The sequence below is a fragment of the Rhinolophus sinicus genome, chromosome 11 (assembly GCF_057876585.1).
Source record: "Rhinolophus sinicus isolate RSI-liver-muscle chromosome 11, RSI-T2T, whole genome shotgun sequence".
Lineage (NCBI taxonomy): Eukaryota > Metazoa > Chordata > Mammalia > Chiroptera > Rhinolophidae > Rhinolophus > Rhinolophus sinicus.
In genome coordinates, this window is record NC_142511.1 from 14122091 (window position 1) to 14144641 (window position 22551).

At 35.3% G+C, this 22551-nt stretch overlaps 1 protein-coding gene across 6 annotated transcripts in view; it reads left to right on the forward strand.

The window, feature by feature from the left end:
• HMCN1 (hemicentin 1) overlaps positions 1–22551 on the forward strand; it is a 489269-nt gene that overhangs the window by 233120 nt on the left and 233598 nt on the right. For all 6 annotated transcript variants that reach the window (XM_074322402.2, XM_088801634.1, XM_088801635.1 and 3 more), the window contains 4 exons: positions 8783–8954; positions 10734–10840; positions 20517–20637; positions 21576–21839. In XM_074322402.2, the coding sequence (XP_074178503.2) occupies positions 8783–8954; positions 10734–10840; positions 20517–20637; positions 21576–21839 (664 nt within the window). The remainder of the gene's footprint in view (positions 1–8782; positions 8955–10733; positions 10841–20516; positions 20638–21575; positions 21840–22551) is intronic.

Consider the following 22551-nt stretch of genomic DNA (forward strand, 5'->3'; position numbering starts at 1 on the left):
TATAAGATGAGTGAGGTCTGAGGATCTAATGTATAAAAGTCAATCTTTTATATTTTTATTATTTTAAATAATGAGTATTTTTTGGCAAGCTAAATTTCCTCTATCATTTGTAACACACTGAAGTTGTGACACAAGAAATTTATGAAGATTAATTAATAAAACACGCTTTAACACTTTAAAATAGCTAGCAGAAATGATTTCACCCTTCAAAAATGTCTGAAGTATGCTTTTATTTTTTCAGCTGTTGCACATTAGAGAACTTTCATCATGTTGAAAGTGTGGTAGTTTTACCCAAGTTTTAGGTGCGCATAGAGTTGAAGTTGAGGGTCACTTTTCTCATCAGTCCTCTGTAGTATCCCCATTTAACCCAAATTTTCTAATGCCCTTCCAATTTCTAACCCCTCTTGCAGCCCATTTTCTCATATGAACTAGGTAAAATTTTAGTCCCATCAGAAATATTTTTTTTTAAAAAAGACCTTACAACATAAATTATTTCTTATTTTGCATTCCTTCAGCACGAGCATTGGTGGTCTGTACAGTGACTTGCCAGCCACAGTTGTTTATGAACACTTACTATTGGAAAAACTCACTCTGGAATATTCCAAATTAAGTAGATATGAGGTACACAAAGAGTAATACGAATGGATATTATCAGTGGAAGATCTTCTCAAGAGACCTCAAAGTGTGACCGTCTGGTGGATTTGCTAAGACGTGCAAACTGAAACTGGTTTTGTCAGTGCTCAAAGAGTGGACCCATTCTCAGGAATAGACTCTTATTAACCATGCTCACAGCGCTGGCTGAATAAAATCAGAGTGCCAACTCCTTTGCCGATGATGAGAAATCTAATTGCCGTTAAGTCTAGAACATTCATATCAACATAGTGCATTCTCTCCCTACAGCCACACATAAAAGGGGGACAAGTCATCATCTGAAGGTTGTCTGGAAGCAGGACAAGGGGAGACTTGTTCCAAGGCTCTATTCTGAGCCATTATGTATTGATATCTAAGTTTATTTTCACAGGATGTTGTATTTCCCCATCTGTGTAAATTCTTGGTGGAGAGAGGCTGCCAGAGGAGCTTCATAATGTTAAATTCTGGTGTACCTCCAACCTGGACTTCTCAGCAGAACTGCAAATCCTCATGTCTGGCTGCTTCCTTCATGCTTCCACCTGGATGGCTAACAGATGTCCCAAATTTAGCATGGCCAAGCTGAGATCCTACATTCTTGTCCTTATTCTATCATCCCTTTAAATCAACTCTTTCTGCAGTCTTCTCAGTCTCCGTTAATGGCAACTGTGGAATCGTTTTCAGACCTCCACAACTGGTCTTCAGTAATCCCTATCAAATCTGGCTGCCATAAACATCCACAGAAGTGACCATTTCTCACTCCCCGACTGCCACAACCCTGGTCCAGGTCACCAACAGCTCCTCTTTGGATTATGGCGGTGGCTTCCTGTCTGATCTCTTTGCTTCTGACCTTGCACCCTCTATAATCTGATTTCAACACTGAGGCTAGGGTGATCCTTTTAACACATGTAATGTCTTGTAAATTCTGAGCTATGAAAGGTTAGCTTGAATCTACTGTCTAAACATAGGGCTATGTAGGATCACAGTACTCCATAGTTACTCTTGAAATGAAAGTGAGTAACAGAGTTTATGTGTTTAGGTACCTGAAATGTAACTGGGAGTTCTTTGAATTAATGGCTTTATAGAATGCAGTATTTCTAAGGGGAAAGTAATAAAAGTGTTCTAATTTGAAGCTTACATGTATTATTAAAACAATAGTAATAAGAGCAATTATTTAGACTTTAGACCAACAAAAGAGTTCAAGAAGGATGCTTGGACTGATATTGTTTAAGATTACTAAGACATAATGATATTAAAAAGCAGACCAACTTTTAATCAGTTTTATTATGGCTCACATTGCACCCCTTAGTATGCTCTTGGCTTGGGCTTTATCCTGGATATAACTGGAAATCATTAAATTTTTTTGAGTAGAAAAGTGCATCAGTGTTTAGTACTATAAATTGAACATTTGTATTCTGATCTTGCTTATTTATTATGTGAAGGTAAAAACTAGTTAATTTGTTTTTAATGTCTGTCCCATTTCTCCTACTAGATTGTCATGTCTTATAAGGTGGGAAATGTGTTTCTGTTTCTTTGGTATTCTTCATAACATCAGGTACTATCCTTTATATTCAGTAGGTGCTCAGTAAATACTTAGTGACTTCTAAGCAGATTCTGAATTATGGGCTCTATGCTATACTACAGGGTAGCAATGAACTTGAACCTGAGGGGAAAGGCTCTCCTTGCTATCCAAAGGAGATCTCTTAGTCAGATCAGAGTTGAGTGAAGTCTGTCTCTGCTATCATGTAGGGCTTGCCAATAGATGTTGTTCTGGAAACATAGCAAGTCTTTCACATCAAATACAATATAGATTTAAAGGCTTTAATATTTTTATATGATTTAATTCTTGACTGCCCAACTAGTGATAAAATGTACAGCTAATCAAATCATTATGTTTTGCATGCCATTACTTATTAAACAAAAAAAAAAAACAAGTTACAAATATATGCATAATTACTAATTGTGTCTAACACCTTACCATATTTCTATTTCCCACCAAAAGGACAAAGGATATTCTGGGGAAATTCATTTGGATATAATACATTACATTTAAAATGTCCTTCAAAATTGCACCAAAAGAACAAAATACCTAGAAATAAATTTAACCAAGGAGATGAAAGACCTGTACACTAAAAACTATTATACATTGATGAAAGAAATTACAAATAAATGCAAAGATAGTCCCTGCTCATGTTTGGAAGAATTAATATTATTAAAATGTCCTTACTACCCAAATTAAAATTTCAATATAATCCTTATTAAAATTTCAATGAATCTTTTCACAGAAATAGAACAATTATAAAATTTGTATGGTCCACAAGACTCCCAATACCCATAACAATCTTGAGATAGAAGAACAAAGCTGGAGGCATCATGCACCCTGATTTTAAACTATATTGTAAAGCTGAAGTCATCTATATATATATATATATAATATATATATATATATATGTATGTGTGTATATATATATGTATATATATATACACACATACATATATACAAATATATATATACAAATATATATGGCATTGGCATAAAAACAGACAGATCAATGGAACAGAATGGAGAGCCCAGAGACAAATGTACACATATATTGGCCAGTTAATTTACGAGAAAGGAGGGAAAGGACAATCTCTTCAATAAGTGGTATTGGGAGAAGTGGCCTGCCACATGCAGAAGAATGAAACTAAGCCACTATCTTACATCATGCACAAAAACTAACTCAGAATGGGTTAAAGACTTGAACATAAGTCCTGAAACCATCAAACTCCTAGAAAAGAACATACTAGGTGGTAAGCTCCTTGATATCAGTCTTGGTGGTGATTTTTTGGCTTTGACCCCAAAAGCAGAAGCATCAAAAACAAAAATAAACAAGTTGGGTTACTTATTTTCAAACTAAGAGGCTTCTGCACAGCAAAGGAAACCATCAACAAAATGGAAAGGCAACATACCGAATGGAAGAAAATAGTTGCAAATCTGACATGAGGTTAAATTCCCAAAATATATGAAGAATTCATACAACTCCATAGCAAACAAACAAATGATTAAAAATTGGGCAGAGGATCTGAATAGACATTTTCCTGACCCAAAGGTATATGAGAATGTGCTCAACGTCACTAATCATCAGGGAAATACAAATGAACACCAGAATGAAATATCACCTCATACCTGTTAGATGGGTTATTGTCATAAAAGACAAGAAATAACAAGTGTTGGCAAGGATGTGGAGAAGAGGGAACCCTTATAATAGGAATGTAAATTGGTGCAGCCTCTATGGAAAACAGTATGGGGGTTCCTCAGAAAATTAAAAATAAAACTACCATATAATCCAGCAATTCCACTTCTGGGTATTATATGAAGAAAAAAACACACAACACTAACTCAAAAATATATATGCGCCCTCATGTGTTTTTTTCCTTTAATTACCATGTTTCCCTGAAAATAAGACCTATCCAGACCATCAGCTCTAATGAGTCTTTTGGAGCAAAAATTAATATAAGACCTGGTCTTATTTTAATGTAAGACCAGGTCTATAATATAATATAATGTAATGTAATGTAATGTAATGTAACGTAATGTAATGTAATATAATACCCGGTCTTATATAATATTATATATTATATAAGACCGGGTCTTATATAAATTTTTGCTCGGAAATACGCGTTAGAGCTGATGGTCCGGCTAGGTCTTATTTTCGGGGAAACACGGTATTAAATTTATTGGGGTCACATTGGTTAATAAAATTATTATATATTGGTTTCAAGTGTACAATTTTGTAGAACATCTTTTGTCTAGTACATTGTGTGTTCACCACCCAAAGTCAAATCTCCTCCTATCAGCATATGATTGACCCCTTTTACCCTTTTCTACCTCTCTCCCTCTCCACTTTCCCTGTGGTAACCATTATACTGTTGTCTGTGTCTATGAGATTTTGTTTGTTTGTTTGTTTTTTTCATTTGTTACTTTCATTTTATATTCCACATATGAATGAAATCATGTGATTCTCGACTTTTTCCATCTGACTTATTTAACTTAGCATGATATTCTCAAGATCCATCCATGTTGCCGCAAATGGCAATATTTCATCTTATGGCTGAGTAGTATTCCATTATATATATGTACCACATCTTCTTTATCTAATCATCTATCGAAGGACAATTCGGTTGTTTCCATATCTTGTATAGATGTTAACTAGTTTTATTGTGGTGATCATTTGGCAATATATACAGTTATTGAATCATTATTTTGTATACCTGAAACTAATGTTATATGTCAATTACATCTCAATTAAAAAAAATTTTTCTTCCAAACAAAGCTGTTCTTCCAGGTTCTATCACCTTCAAAAATTGACTTAACTTCCATTTCTTTCTTTTTTCTTTTTTTTGTATATATTTTTAATATTTATTAAATTTATCGGGGTGACATTGGTTAGTAAAATTCCATAGGTTTCAAGTGTACAATTCGCTTCCACTTCTATTTAATACTATTCTGTTTTATAATACACAATGTATTTTTATTTAATAATGTAATTAATGCTTAGAAAGAATATTTGCATCTCATTCCAGAGTGGAATATACATATGAATGTATTTATAAGTATTGATTATTACATCGGATGCAAAATATTTAAACTAAGAGAATATCTTTAGGAACACAGAAGCTTATATAAAAATTAAGTATTGAGCCAGAATCAGTCAGATTAAATATTTAAAAGGTACAAGAACTCTTTCAAATATCAGTTTCCTCATCTATAGAATAAGGAACCTGGATTAGATTGTCTCAGTGCCCTTTGAAATAGTATAAACTGCTACAAATCACCAGAACACCACTTATATATTAAAACTTTTAATGTATAATTAATGGTTCCCTAGTTGTTTGAAATAGTTTTTGTGTTAGTAAAAATAGACCAATCCAAAGACTCTCACTTTATTCTAGTTTTTTCCATTTGACATTATAATAAAAGATAATTTCTAATCTTATGAGGACATTTCTCATAGTTAGACAAGTAAAGGTTTTTTTCATATATGTGGCAACATGAGAGACCAGAAACCTCACTTATGGTGATTCTGCAGTTTGTGGTGATCTAGTTTTATCCATATGTTGGCAATATCTGTATTTTCTAATAAAATGGGTTGCATCTGTTTTCAATTTGATTTTTTCGTATAAGTGGATAAAACAGTGATTTGAGGCTCTTGACAGAAATCTGTTCTGTATCTTTCCCAACAAGTAATATTATAATACATGGTAATCCCTTTGTGAAAGCCTCATAAATGTTGATGAATTGGAAATGGTATTAAGAGCAAATCAAAGCCTGCTTATATTCCTTACAATTTGGTCACACTTTCCCAATGAAAATGCAACTAAATTAGAAAGGCTTCCATTTTCATAAGATTGCCTAGATATAGTGATTTCCATGCATAGCTAATAGACAACAGGATAGACTTCCAGTGATATATCATAACTTCTTTACCGTGGGTTTTAAGGACAGATAGATTTGAGAAGGCATCCAGAGATATATTATACTTTTAAAGAAGGATGTATAAAAAATGATTTTACTTCCATTTCTACCTATCACTACTGAATTTCATTGTTAAAGTTGAGATACTATACAATTCTTGTTTTCTAATTATTTTTCTCCTTTTCAATTGAGATTTATGGCCCCGTTATGTGTCTTACCCTTAAAACAAATGTTCTGTCCCTTCGTCCAATTTCTCTTGTCCTTTGCCCTCTTTAGTCTGTACAGCAGATATTACCCTCAAAGTTATTTATTATAAGTCAAATTTATCAAATGCTTTCTCAGACAATAAGTCAGTCCTTTCCATTTCCTTGAGTTAGGCAGCCATGTTCTATGTATAAGACATAAAAATGTCAACAGTCTGATTATTAAAATACATGCTCAGTTTATGGTCAAATGTTAGTTACAAGTCTGATTTTTGTAGCCATATGGATAGATTTGATGAGCCATACGTTTTAGTTCAAGCAGGATATGTCACTTAAAAGTCCTTTTTCCAAAATACGGCATCTGCTTCTTTAGACAATTATGTTGATATATGCTTTATTTCATATGTAAAATTCCAGGTGCTTTACAAGGTTAGAATTTGAGGAAATATATCATTTGATTTATGGGGTAATTAACTGTAATTCACAGATTTGGTTTTTCTGTTAAATTCGTTCATGATGCCACTGCATTTTTTCTAAATACCACTTTTATTGCACTACTCTGCTTAATCCCTTCAGTACTTTTTCACTAGTCTTTAGAGTAAAATCCAAATGTCAGCCTGACTTTGTGGCCACACATAGTCTGTCCTTGACAGAAGCTTCTCTTTTGCTTCTCCTTTTTCTGAACACTTAACTGTAGCCAGCTGGATTCAGTCATGTTCCCATATTTGGAGATGTATATTCTCAAGCCCTCGCTTCTACCTGGAATGACTTTGCCTCCCTTGCTCATTTACAGAAATCTTATCTGACTTTCATGGATGCATTTTTTTCACTCTGCCTATGAAGCTATTGTTGAAATATTCAGTTAGGGAAAGAGGAGGGAATTTAGTTGGAAACGGAAGAAACCATTTGAATATCTACTATGTGACAAGTACTGGGCTGGGCACCTTACATACATTGTTTCAAAAAGGGCTCCCCATTTCATGAATCCCCATGCTATTCTTTTATTTACAAAGACATAATTATTATCATTATTATGACCAACTTCATGGACACTATTTATATGTCACCTTTATCATGGGTAAAGCATGCCACTTGGTTTTGACTATACAACGATGAAGGAGATATGGTTCTTGACCCTGGAAGAAAAGCAGGAAGATTTATTAAAAATAAATAATGTATAATATGAGCAAAAACCTTAGTAAATACTGCTAATTCAGAGAACACTCGTTACCAAATATTGAGACTAAAAATATGCTCATCAATACTTACGCAATACCAGGAAGAGTACCTTGAACTATAAACAGTTATTTTATGAATGAACATAATTGTCTCACATTATTAGTTATATGATACGTCTTTGCCACTTTCCTCATCTTTGAGGACAGAAAAAGGATTGCTTTTTATAGAGAATGGAGTTATTGCATAGTATTGGTGGTTTGGTTAATTGATTTGTGACTACCACTACTGAAATTTAAAAAGTGGTTTTGTGTATTGTGAATAGCTTGGCGGTAGCTCAATAGCCAGCTCTGTTCAGTGTTTTATGTGTAATTTCAAGCGAAATTGTTCACAGGATATAATCTTGAAGAATATATAAACCAGAGAAAGACCTGAGGTGGATTAAAGATTATCATGATAGAGAATTAGCTATAGTAAGTTCAGCTAAGCAGTACCTGTTCAGACATGCACTATTTATTGAATGAGGAATTGTAGTTGTTGCAAAACACTTCAGTGAATTGAAATTGTTCCTTGTTCACAGTGAAGCATTAACACCCTTTTATAACCCAATTTCTTAATATTTCCCAAAAGACTACTTTCAAGAATACACTACTTAAATTGACTCTAACTGGAAGTGTTTTTGTATTTTTCTAGAATATAATGGTTACTTTTTCTATTAGTTTTGGTACTTGTTTATTTAAAAAAAAGAATATTTTGCTGTCATTGCACTTGTTTTGCAATAATATACTACTGTATATTACAATATCCAGTATATAATTACAATATATATAGTACAGTAATTTATATACCCAATATATTGAAATGGGATTTGATAATTTGCTAATTATTTTTTATAAATTGGACCTTGAAAGAAATCCAGAAGGAAAGAATGGAGGGAAAAGCGATCTCAGAATATTGGCAATGCCATTTTTTTCGTAGGTTCTTTTAATTTCTCTTGAGAAATATAAAACTGTCAGTAATATCTCTGCATGTTTGACTTAACTGGTTTTTGGACACTATAATCTCATTTTAAATATATTATTCCAAGGTAGAAAACTTGAAATTTGAGCATGGGTGAAACTAGCGTTTTACTGAGTCTACTACAGTAACTGGATGTAAGAAATACTTTAACTTCACTGTGATGGAAATGAACTTCACACCAGTACAGGAAGTGTCTGAGTTATGTAATTAACCAAAGGCAACTACTGCCCCTGGAAGTCGCTGTGGTATAAAACTGTAAATGTTTCTGATATCACTCACTCTTCTCTTTCTCTTATAGGTGTTAAAATGGGTAGAGGAAGCAGTGCAGGCCTCCAAAGTTCACCTCTTATCAACAGATCATTTGGAACAGGCTGTAAACATATGGAAAATTCCTTTTGACCCCAGCCTAAAAGAGGTTGCCGTGTCTCTGAGTGGCCCTTCTCCAATAATTGAAATTCGCAATCCTTTAGGTAAGATATACCGAACATCATATAATAAAATACAAAAACTATGAAAGGTAAAATATTTTTTTCCACACTTATTCATGTCCAGTGAAAGCTAACTTTATGAATGAATTCAAAATTGACCAGGCAATGTGTTTAAAATATAAAACTAATGTTCTTACTCATAAATATTGTTGAATTAAATGAGATTCAAAAAGCTAAGACTCCTAATAATTTAAACAGATAAGATTTAGTAACTTATTTGTACTAAACTATCACCCCCAAATGTTTAAATTGAACTTGAAATGATATTTTCCTAATATACTACGTATAAAGAAATATTTCACAGTAACCTATTCTGTAAAATTCAGTCCTTTATGTTATTTTTAAATGAATCACCTGAAAAAATTCCTTTTAAAATAACTGTAAATTTTTACTGTATCATCTTCTTGATAAAGTTTAATTTTACAGAAGACAGTTGTTAAAAAACAAGTTATAGTCTTACTAGAATGATGTTTTAATGTACATTGCATCCTCACTTTACATGTTAAAACCCTAAGATTTAGTCTGATGCCATTTCTGGTTGAATATCACAATAAGACTTACATTGAAAAGTAATCTAATAAAGACAGAAACCTTATTTTCCCTAATAATTTGCATTTAGAAATATTTTTGCCTATTGATATTTATAAAACATTTTTATTTCCATTGTGGCTTTAGTACATGATACATTTTAAACCTATCTGTGAATATTTATAAATGAGGAAGGACTAATAACTTTCTTACCTTATTTGAGTCTTAAAAAATAACTGATACCAGAAGAAAACAACATGTGGAATTGTCCTCAAAGACCATGTCTGCACTAGCAATCAAATTGAAATTTATAAAACAAGCAAACCCTCTTTTTCGAGACTCTGCAGGTCTGGCCTTATCAATTGGTTTGTCTCTTGAGGTAGCATTCCACTCTAATAACATCCGTGCTCCCAGGAAAGATTTGTGTTTTTTATCACTTGGATACTTAAAAGTCCCTCTACCCCATGTGTGATGTTGCTACTACTTTCAAAAGTCATTGACATCGACATTGGTATTTAAAAAGTAATTCACAATGATGATAGAGCTTTTGATGTGAACATAGGATTCTTATAATTGATTTGTTCATTACAACTGCAAATGTAGTCCACGGGAGAGCCAAGAGTGAAGTGAGTAAGTGAAGTATGGCTGAATGCCAAATGTGCTTTCCTTCCTTTCTAAGTTCCAACTGTTAGATACTTCAGATAAATCTCAGGTTAGTAGGAGATGGTGTCGTGCTACTTCATTGCACTGACTCCTTTAATTATTCCTATGACAATAAAATCCTTCTCCTGTGTTTCATGCAAAGCTGATTAAAGTTTTTGCATTTTGTGCAAAGATATTGCAGGGCTCTTGTGTTATAATACCTAGAGGGATCTCCAAAAAGACGTTTATTCTGGTTTACTGTTTTGTCATGTTTTAAATCTAAATGTCTCTAGTGATTGCATATAACTTTTCGGTAGCCACAATCATTGTTATCTAGGATGACTTTGAAATTATGATTATAGTCTGCCAATTGTCCTCATTTTAAGACTAAATCAGCATAGCAAATGGGAATCTTACTTCAGGTCCAATGTCCAGAAAGCCTACAATTACATATTGTTTAGATGTAAATAAAATTGTGTCTTGAGCTATAAAAACAAATGTCCATCAAGTAATTCATACTGGAAATGTATACACCTAATGTACATAGCCGAAAGAAAGATTATGCTTGTTACCTGTATATGTGTCTTTCAGGAAAGCTGATTAAAAAGGGATTTGGCCTGAATGAGCTATTAAATATCCATAACTCTGCCAAGGTGGTGAATGTTAAAGAGCCAGAGGCTGGAATGTGGACAGTGAAGGTACTGTTATTTTACAATGTCTGTTTATTATTTTATGTTGATGTTGGCATGTTCTATAAAGTGTGTACAATAAGTTTACTTATATCTTCTTTTGCAATCATGGAGAGTGCTTTTACTAAGAAGCAAATACATAGTGCATTTGTAGATCTCTTGATCATATGAATTTGATAGCATTGTTTTAAAGACTAGGAAAAGCAATACCACCACAAAATACACTTAAAGTTCTCGGAGAGTTTTCCTATCATCAAACCTGAAGACTGATTGCATTATTCACATCCTGTCTCTAGAGCAATCAGAAATGGAGCTAATAAAGAATAATCATTAGGGACCTAGGTGAGGAAGTGCCTGGGTTGGAATCTCAACACCACCACTTAAAAGCCATATTGCCTCGGGAGTGTAGCTTCTCTGTGCCTGGCTTTCCGTCTCTGTGATATAGGGATGGAAGAACAGTCCTTTGCTTTATAGAATTGTGCTGAGGAGTAAATTAATATGATATAAAGAAGACACTTGGCATAGTTCCTGTTACAAAGTAAGCACTGAAGTACTGCTATCTATTATTATTTGGTGGCTCTACATTCATTTTCACTCGAACACAAATGTATTTGTATCCTAGATTTACATTAAGTAGTGTATGATCACTCTCCAAAAGCATTGTATTTTGGCAATATGGAGGAAAGAGCATATACCCCAAATTCAAGATACCATAGGTCTCAGATCTAGTTTAGCTGCAAATTGCACGTGTGACCCATAAAGTGGATATTCTGAGTCACTTGCCCTTCTCGGACTTTTCAGTGTGCTCTGGCCTACTGCCAACTCTAGTATCTGCATTTCTGAGCCTGAGAGGTTTTTTTCCAGAACAAGCAAAGGCTGTTCTCCTGGAGAATTAACCCCGTAGGAAACAGTGTTCAGCCCCGGCAGTTATAAACTCCAGTTGTCCACAATGGAAGCAGGATTTAAAAGCACACCCTTAATTGGCTGCGTTCCTTTCCCTGTGTCACTTTCCTGCCTCCATTTGCATCTTTCCCACCTCCCAGATAAACAACTGGTTCTAGGATCCTTCTGGAGCAACTCAAATGCAGATACCCCTTGTATCATGTACTCTTTTTTTTGTCTTGGCTTCCCTACATAAGACATGGGACGAATGGGCTCATGATTCAACTTACAGAGCTGCTGTGAACGTACGTGGAGGAATTATGCCGTAGAATTTGAAAGTACTATTTTTGCATGCCAGATTTTGTTTTTTAAAGAATATCTATATTAACTTTCCCAGTTGAAAGGATGAAAGTTTCCATGGTAACTCTATTCAAACCTTAGAATAGCAGTTCTTTATTCACAGAACTCTCAGCCTGTGTTTTGCTGCTATATTTTAAATAAACGTGGCCAAATTTGATGTGATAATCATTTTGACCAACTTGCCCAAGATACGATGAGTGTTGAGTGTGACTTCCTGGGACCACAGTGGGAAGGAGAATAAGAAGTTTGGAGTCACCTTTTCCCTCCATCACTCTAAGCATGACCTAAGCGATATCCTGGGCTAGCAAGTCTGTTAAGACAATTCGTTGTTGCTTTCTGACTAGAACATTAAGTCATTGATTGTGAAATGTATACAAGTGACGCCATTCTTCTTTGTTATTTGCAATTTATTGTGAAGTGTTTGAACCCCTTGTAAAGGTGATTTGGATTGCTACCAGCGGTGTTTCCTCTATTAAACTCTTGCCTAGAAGAGGGATATGAGCATGTCTGTTGTTTTGCCTCGTGACTGCCACACCTACTCATTCAGCCATCCATTCATTAAACAGTTACTGGGTGTCTACTCTTGGCCATGTTTCCTGATACTTAATAGGAACTAAGCACATTTTAATTGATAATTAGAATGGAGAAGCACTGAGGATTAGTCTGTGAGTGAAGAGGAGACAGTAAGAGGATGAGGTGATGGGAGAACTCTGTTTAGACACGTCTCTAAGCTCAGTCTCCTATAATTAAGAAAACAATAAAAAGACAGTTATCTATTATCATGTTATCTGAAATTTATCTGTAGTCTCACCAAAAATGATTCTAGTTCTGATGTTACACCATTTGTAGAGTACAATTAGTGGTAACTAAACAAAGGATAAGAGTTACAGTGCAACTTAAAGATAATAAACATATTTGCTCCTATATGAAATACTGCAATAATGGATCAGTTTGATGTGAAGGAAACTGAGCTGAAACTACTGACACAAATATTACTGCTGACTTTGGATCTCCTTTTGGATGGCGAATGAATGATAATGTTTTACATGTGTGCTTTCTCAAGAAGAGAAATGTCTGAGATTAGGTGGTATATCCTGGTGCTATCTCCCTACTCTCTACTATCTGGGAAATGTCTGCTCTATCAGTAGAATTAATGATGGTTTTTGAATGTTTCACATAACAGTTTTTATCCCAAGTATGGAGAACTCGCCATCCATTATTTGACCTTAGCATGCATGGTATTCAAGAACCATCAACTGAGTCCCAACCAATCTTTCCAGTTTTCTTCCATCACTTGCCTTTACACTCTAGCAAATATAATTTTGTACTGTCTCTTACCCTCTCTCCTACGGTATTCCCTTGACCTATGCTTTTGCTTAGACTGTTCCTTCTCCTAGAATTCCCTTCCTTTCCATCTGACTTACAACTGTCTCCTACAGCTCAAATGGCAAAACTTTCATCAAGCCTTTTCTGATTTTTTTCTATCTAAAATGCTCTCTTTTTTCCCCTACCTTTCTACTGCAAATTTTCTTCACCTCTCTTTTGGATTATTTCCCCCTTTCTATCATATGTATTTCTGTATAGATTTTTTTTCTTCCTATTTTACTGTAGGCCAGATTTTGTCCCTAGTATACTAATACATGCCAGAGTGCCTGGGAAAGAACTTATAAATATTCATGAATAAAAATGAAGACCTTTATTCCGATGCTATCTAAGGAAGCAGGAGAAACAGTTGATTTAGCTGACAGTTAATGTACTGGCACAGAACACTTTAATATTTCCATGATTTAAAATGCTGTGAGATTGGCAGTTTTTTTCCTTCTGTAGTTTCCCTCTGAAACCCTGGTAATTACTTTTCTGTAACTTATTAGGACACGTTTACTAAACAGAGGCAATGAGTCAACTTACCTGTATAGATCATATAAATGACCCAGATGTTTTTAGGTCACTTCTGATGCAGGCAAACTTATGTTAAAAAGAGGTAACTGAAAAGAATGTAAGGTTTTATTACAAACAGAAGAGAAGGTTGTTTTATGTCCCTAAGTTCCCATTTGTACAGAAGCTGCAAATCCTGGATCTTATTTCTCAGAAGCAATATAAATGTTCTATTCAGGGAGCTATAGCTATATAGAGAGTATTTGAACATAACCATGCAACTCTCAGGCCAAATTTTGTCTTCTGCTCTTTACGGGGAACTCCCTGCAAAGACAAGAAAGTTGTCAGCACCCATTGGGTTTAGGAGGTACAAACTGTTTCTGTTAGTCTAGGATTATCAGTGTGATCATGTAATTTAACACATCCTCTGAAGTAGCTTTCCATTAAGTAAATTTGGATAAACTGTCCTTAGATAATCTCCCAAGTAGAGAAGGGAGTGTACCCGACCACATGGTTATATTGAGATTCTGACACTAGGAGAAATATTTTGGTTTTAGATAGTTATGTTGGTTGCCAGAGCCTACTAATGCATTTTCTAAGGATAAGGCTATTTTAAAAACCATACTCAAGTGGCACAAACTTGTCTCGGAATCATAATTAAATAAACTTCAAGTCTACAAAGGACCACCCAGGAAGGATATTGTGCTAGCCTCTGATTATTCTCACCTGGTGACTCTTTTGAATAAGCCTGAAAACTATACCAGGTGTGTTATTTAAATGGCTTAGGTGTGGTATTAATTCAGTGTTTTGGGTCAATGGAATGCTTTATAGATTTTTCCTGGAAAATATCCCGGTTATTTTGGTTTGCCAGTATCAGAGTGTCAACCAAATAGAATGTTTCCGTTTTATTTTTTAAAAAGATGTCTGTACGTGTGTGTGTATAATGTATGTGTGTATGTACATATGTGTAAGTAGAATTTATCCTATCCTTTGAGTACATTTCTCTCCTTACATCACATTTCTCTAAACATACAATGCCTAATAAAATGATAGTATTTAAATCTAGCTGGCATTGTTATGTCTTTCTGTCCGGCGTAATGCCTAGCCCAAAGTAAGTTCTCATAAATATTTGATTGAAACCATCGTGTTCTTTCATTTGTAAAGAATGGTATGTCATTTAAGAACAAATACAGTACTTTGAGAAGAACTTGGCATCTATTTTAATTGAAGATCCACTACTTAATACCTTTTTGACTTTGAAGAAATTATTTAAACTCCCTAAATCTGAGAAAAATGGTACCTAATACCTACTTTATATTGTTATGATTAAATTAGATGTTGGATAAAGTGCTTAAATAGTTTCTGACACATGAATGATACAGTTAGTTGTTCTTGAACATGCATAATTGGTATCTGTACTTTCTATGAATGCAGTTACACATGAAGTATTTTTTTTATTTGGGCTTATTTATAATTCTATAAAACTTTGCGACTCTTTAGGAGAGACAAATGAAAACCAGCTCTATCCGTCACATTTTAATTCAATTTATAACAGGACAGGCTTCATATTTTGTACCAGGAAGAATTCTCACTGGCTTAATACAAGACACTTAATTCCTCACCAATGTTACTGGTCCTGTGGGGGTTGACGTTCTACTTCACACAGTCGCTCAGGAACCCAGGCTAATGGAAGTGCCACCATAATGTTGAATGTGCAGCCTCTTCAGTTACTTTAGTTGGGAAAAGAGAATGTATGCTGAGTTTTTTTAAAGAAAGGACTTTGTGTCACTTCTGGGATGCCACAGACATCTCTGAACGACAGACACACTTCACTCCCTTTATATCACATTGGCCAGAACTCTTATCATGGCCTCATGGCATACTGAGGCTGGCTCATGATAGCTCACGGAGAGTCAATTGCATACTTTCTCTTCCCAACTCTGTTCTGTGACATCGTGTTGGGTACTTGAAATCGATCATGGTGGTAGTATTTATACCACAGAATTCAGAAAATGCTAAAAATTAGGGCTTTCTTTTTTCATAGAGTACTTGAGCAACACTCCACTAACCTGGTCCCTCCTAAATGAAAGTTTAGAAATGTAGAAAGGCAAGTGAATAGTTGGAGGCTATTATCATCTTCCATGTCATAGGGTCCAAATCAACCCAGAGATAGTGCTATCCTAAAATGCTGTGCATAGGCTTAGGCACTATAGAAAGAGTATTGACTTGGAGTAATTGCAACTGAACATGCTGTCTAAATCTAGGCAAGTAATTATTTCTTTGAGCCTCAGTTTCTTTATGGTGCTATAAAATCATCTTTCAATGTAATAGGATTTTATGCACTGTGTGAACATGCTTAGCATAATGCTTCTAGAAAAATTCAAACAATTCTTGGTGAATCTGGCATTTGCTGGTCCTATTAGGCACGTATTAAGTGCCTATTGAGTAATATTTTGCAGGTGATGACATAGTTATCGTTTGAAGGGATTTTCAATCTAGAGAGGTATTTAATAGCCCTGCATGCTTAAACTCAGAAGTAGACCCATCTGCAATAGAGCTGACTGAGAAGATATCAGAGGAACAATTTCCCTGGAGCTCTCCATGGTGCTTTCTCCCCTTCAGCCTGTGTTCATCCATTATTCCTCATAGATTCACTCCAGTTCAGAAACCTAGACTCTGGTCCAAGCTGCCCCTTCTTTTCTCTTACTGCTTTGTGAATAAAGGTTACCTATTTACAATTTTAGGTTGCCAGGAGCTATCTCGTATAATCTCATCTTTGCCTCACATTTTCACTTTGCTGCAGCCTTTGTATCCCTGACTCAGATACAAAGTCAGGGATCTTCAACTTAACCAACATGACATTCTAACTCAGAGTAGTAACGTAGCTCATTATTTAAAAATTGTGTGAATAAATACATGCTATTTGAAATGCAACTCTCAGAATTTCTAGACCACACAAACCCTGTACAGGGTCTGGTGTCTAGAAAATTTCCTGTTACGCTTGGAGCCATTATGCTGTTTCTACATTTCCCTCTTCTTAAAAGTACAGAAGCCACGACGTTGGGCTGGCTCTGTGCAGGAGCAATACTTCAAGAAATTCTATGGTGGAGAGATACATTTTGGAGCCAAATTCTAATTTTGATGTAACCCTCAGGTTAAATCTACATGACATAAAGACTAAATAGAAAACCATTAAGCCAGTAGCTTTGGTCTTACTAATTCTATTGCATATATAGAAAAATGATACTAAGATGTCTAAAATCATTTGGAAAGGAAGAGAGAGGGCAAACATATGCAGCTGGACTTCCTCTCTGCTTGACTCATTTACAGAATTAATTGAATTATCTCTGCCCCTTCAAGACCTTCATATGATTTAGTTCCCCTCCAACCCCGCCATTTTCATACATGTGAAAATCCAAAGCCTTCTGCCAACATTTCTGGAGGTTCCTGAAAGCTTACTTTCTTATCATGACCTTGTCTCCTGATCATTTGAGTGTGGATTTGAACCTTTTATACTTTGAGGGAAGGCGAAGCTCAGCCCCTTCAAAAATTTCACAGGAAACCCACTAATAACCATCTTTTTGTGAGGTTAGTGGTAGATTTTCCTCTGGATATGGGGGTGTCTTGAAGCACCTTGTGTCCCTCTGCTCTCTCTTTGACCCGAATCCTTCTTTCCCCCCATTTTGTTTCTGCTTGTCTCAGGAGTTTCATATCACTTTTCCATGACGTAGAGTACATCAGCATATTTCAACCTTAGTGAAGCCAGCATAACTGAATCTGTTGCAATAATCGTGAGAAATGCATGGGTGGCTATGGAGGTCAGTTTCATTGGGTGGTCACCCCTGCTGTGCCACCTGCTATATCTGTGACATTGAGCAAGTCACTTAACCTCTCTGATCTGTGAAATGAGGATAATAATAGTACTATCTCACAGGGGCTTTTGTGAAAATTAAAGGCGATAATTTACATAAGAGATTTAGTTTGTTGTACAAAATACATTTTGTATATGTTAAAACTTCTTTGATTTACTGGTTTATCATCCTTGTACTGAAAACCTTCTTGTTCCTATTACGTTAATATTTGAAAAGGGGAGCTCAGCTAAGAAACAGATTAAATAATAGCTTACTTTTAATAAAAAGACCGAAATAATAAATTACTGGTACTTTCTCATGCAGACATTTAATGTGATGCTTTGTGTTCCTAAAATATTGTCCAAATACTGTTGCAATTTTTAAAGAGAATGAGTAAAGAATGATAAATGCATGTGTGAATATCTGAGGTCATTTTAAATTACTTCATTTATTCTTCTTGTTATGTTTTTAAACCATAATTTTGGTATATGTATGACTTCCTTTGCCCCATTACCCTGATTAATCCAGAGTTGGATACAGTTGTGCATAAAAACTGACTCACTTGGAAATATCTTTTATTTACCAACCCTTTTAAGTTCTATGCAGACATGCCTACTGTTTACAGTATAACATAGAAACATGAAGTTAAAGTAATTTTAACTTATTGCCCTTCATGTTTTTAGCATTTCTCAGAGAATAGCCAGCCTATGTTCTTGTTTCCACATATTTGTTAATGTGGTATTTTAAGGATCTAAATTAATTTATTTTACAATGATTTTATAGAGATTATAAAGGGTAATTTATGCATCAACTCAGTTTTATTTTGGTATATTATTTAGCAACAGAGGACATCATATTTTCAGACACTTGGGTAATTTTTAATTTTCTCACTTAGATATTAAGCACCACTTTTTTTTTTTCCACAATGGACTCTGTCAGCTGGCTTTTGTACACAGAACACTTGGCAGACGATGAGCACTTGACAGACAGTATCAGTCATTTGGCAAATTGTATCCTATTTTCCCTCAGAGCCTCAACAGCTGTTTTATCACAGGGGACTTTCCGAGCAGCAGGGCAACTAATACTGATAGATGATGTCAGCGGATACATCCACATCAGCTCATCAGTATATGGACCATTTGCTTTGTCCTCACATGAGATCAGGAGGCATTTGTGTCTTAGTACAGCTCTACGTTATCTCAAGCAGCTGACGTCAGACTTAGCAAAGTTTTGGGGGTTTTTTGTTTTGTTTTGTTTTTTTTATAACTGTGTAGGAGATCCTCAGTTTAAAATCGGGTCATGATCCAGTTTCCTTTTTTGTGTCTATTATGTAAAATTCATCACACATTTTCCTTTAGAAATAATGGGATAAGTGCCACTATTGAGAGCCCTACACTTTACACATACAGTCCTTGGTGATGCTTGTAAAAGTGAGCTGGAGTAATTAGCGGCATCGTTTCTAGCTGGATATAATGGAATTGTTTTAACCAAGTCGTGTTTTTTTCTTTCTCCTCACTTTCATTACACATACAGTCCTTTGAGTTTCTGCACGTTCTGCTCAATGAGGGATAAATTTGGTAGCAACAGGACATGTCTCCTCATAATAAAAGAAGCCACAGTGGTGTAGGGAATGTTGTGTAGCTTGCATTCTGCCATTGCTATGATACCTAAATACGCGTATGTGTTGAACTTGAGATGTGTTTGGTGCCCTGCTATTATCATGTGAATGCTTTTGTCACACTCCCATCTTCTCCTTCTGCTTAATTCTGCTATCATGCTGTTGTTTCATTCTGAGGCAGAATCTTGGTGACTTCTTTTCTGCACACTGGTGATAATGATGGTATTATGATGAGGATTAAATAAGCTAATTTATTTAAAGAGTCTGGGCACAGAGAATGTGATCAATAAATGTTAGTGTTATCATTTTATCCTGTGGCCCTAATCCAAATTACTTATGATGTCTGCACGTCTGCGTCATTAGGACTTCGTTGTCATTCAGCATTTAGTGCCGCCATCATCCCCTTTAGGACGTTTTCATTGAATTACAGGATAGTCTGTACTCCTTTTATGTATTTCTATCACTGCATCATATGAAAGATTTCTGTTTCTCCATCTGTCTCCTTCCCTGACCATGAGCTCTTAGAGGGTGAGGACCGTTTTACTTTGTGTCTTCAGCCCTGATTGCCTTGGCTGGGACACTGCTGATGTGAGCATGTTGGTCAGCTGAAACCTGGATAACAGTCCGCTCTCATGCTTGCCCTGGTTGCATCCTCTCAGAGGCAAAGAGAAAGGAAATATCTTCCATAATGGAACCTGGATGGTGTTTAGCGGAGAAGATTTAGTTGTTAATTCATTTCCTCCACATTTCCTGAACTTCACCATGTGAGCTGCAGTGAACAGAACAAAGTTCCATATCCTCACGGAGCTTTTACAGATGTACTTAAGGTTCATTCACTCGTGACTAAGCACCTGTGTCTTTTGTCATTGGGTATGCAGTGTATTACTAAACTGTATTTTAGAGCAGTCCCCTGGGATATGTAGTATAAAACATGCATTTAAGATATAGAGTCATGGTTAAGTTCAGAACACTCAGATCAGAGCCTCAATTATCGGGCATCCACCTTCATTAAACCCTCTGTGGTTTCCCATACTGGTGTTTTGTGTAACCAGCATACTGGACCACCTGCTGATGGGGTTTGTCATTCAACATTTTTCAGATTTCTAGCAGTGGAAGGCATTCTGTTCGCATCACCGGCCTCAGCACTATTGATTTCCGAGCTGGTTTTTCCCGAAAGCCCACCCTGGACTTCAAAAAAACAGTGAGCAGACCAGTGCAAGGTTTGTATGTGCCTATTACTGAAATTGGCAGGGTGGATATCCAAGTGAAAATGTTTCTCAGAATGTGATTTCCCAATTCTGTAGTAGTCAATAAAATTGGGAAACATAGCATCTTTAAACATGATTGCACTCTTGGCCTAGTCACTGTGTTTCAAAGTGTCGTCCCAAGACCAGTGATAATGAAATTGCTCAGGGAGGTGGTCAAAAATTCAGATTCTTGAGTCCTGCCTCAGATCTCCTGCATTAGACCCACAGGAGGTAGGGCCCAGGAACATGCACTTTAAAGAGCCTTCCAATGGATTCCTATATTTAACTAAACTTTGAAAACTGCTGACCTATATCTTGAGACTTTCTCTTACCAACATCTATAAATTGCCTTGTTGTCAAAATGAAAATGTGGATTTTGTGCATGTGTGTATATGGCTTAAAAATTAAAGACATCGTGTATCATTATATGATCAAAGGTGAACTTATTGCTGATTTTTAAAGTTTGTTCTTCCTTTGGTTTTATTCATGAATGGTTATTTATAGTTTCATAGTTATAAAAAATGCGCAAGTCTTACTGTGACTCTTTAAATTTCTTTATCTGGTTCATTTTTTGTGTGCCTGCAGTTGCTGGGATGATACAGCTAGTGAATCTTTAAAAATATTCATGTACTCAAACATCATGTAACACAATATTCACAATTCTAGTTTTTCTACATAAACATGGTTAAAATACTATAAAAGTAGTCTCTTAGGATTTCCTAAGTTTCTCTGGTCATGAATAAATTGTTTTTTTATGTAGAAAAGATTCCACAACTGGGCCACAATTTGTAGGGCAGCCTGTAAGTACTCATACTTGTGGTACTTATTATCTGTTGTTTGAATGTAAAAACGTATTTGATAGCAAACCTCAGTTGTTACTTGTAAATAATAATAAAGTCTTTCTCTTGTAGGAATACCTACCTATGTGCTTCTGAATACTTCTGGAATTTCCACCCCAGCTAGAGTAGATCGTCTTGAACTTCTGAGTATCTCAGGCAGTTCTCTTAAGACTATTCCTGTTAAATATTACCCAGATCGAAAACCTTATGGTATATGGAATATTTCTGACTTTATACCACCAAATGAAGCTTTCTTCCTCAAAGTAGCAGGTTACGATAAAGACGATTATCTCTTCCAAAGAGTATCAAGTGTTTCCTTCTCTAGTATTGTCCCAGGTAAGTCATCATTTTATTTGGCACTGGAATATTGATAGCTTAATAGGGTGATGTTGTCCTGTAGGTAAAGAATGGATTCTAAAGTCAGAAATAATGTCCCCACATTGTTACTGGGTCACCGAATTGATGAGCATTTACACTTAGCATGAAATGACACATCCAAAGTTTAATGTAAGTCTCACTGGTTGTACATCTGAAATTTTTAATTACTTCAGTCAATGTAAGAACAAGAACTGGCAAATTTCAGCGCTCTTACTCGCCCTAAAAAGCTTGGCGTCTAAAAAAGTTTACTGTTGGATCAAGCTATTTAAATTGGCCAAATGGACTAAATGTTTCTGCACAATTGTTAGAAACCATCTACCATTGAAACAGTAATTTATTGTGAACAACTGGTGGTGATTCTGCCTTTATCTGCTAAGTTGGTTAGTTAGTTAATTAGTAAACTAATTACTTATGTTTGCTATTATATAGAGATGAAAGCACAGATTAGAAATTATTTGGGACCATCAGGTAGCATTTCAATGTGTCTGTACTTGCGCTATTTCTTAACACTGATTACTGAACATTGCTCAAAACTTTAGAATTGGATCTAGAACTGTAGACAAAGATATAGAAGGATTGTTTCTAATATTGTACTATTGGATGGAGGAAAAACAATTTATCATTTATGCACAAGGCTGTGGTTTGGGAATTTAGGAACCACTCTCTAGCT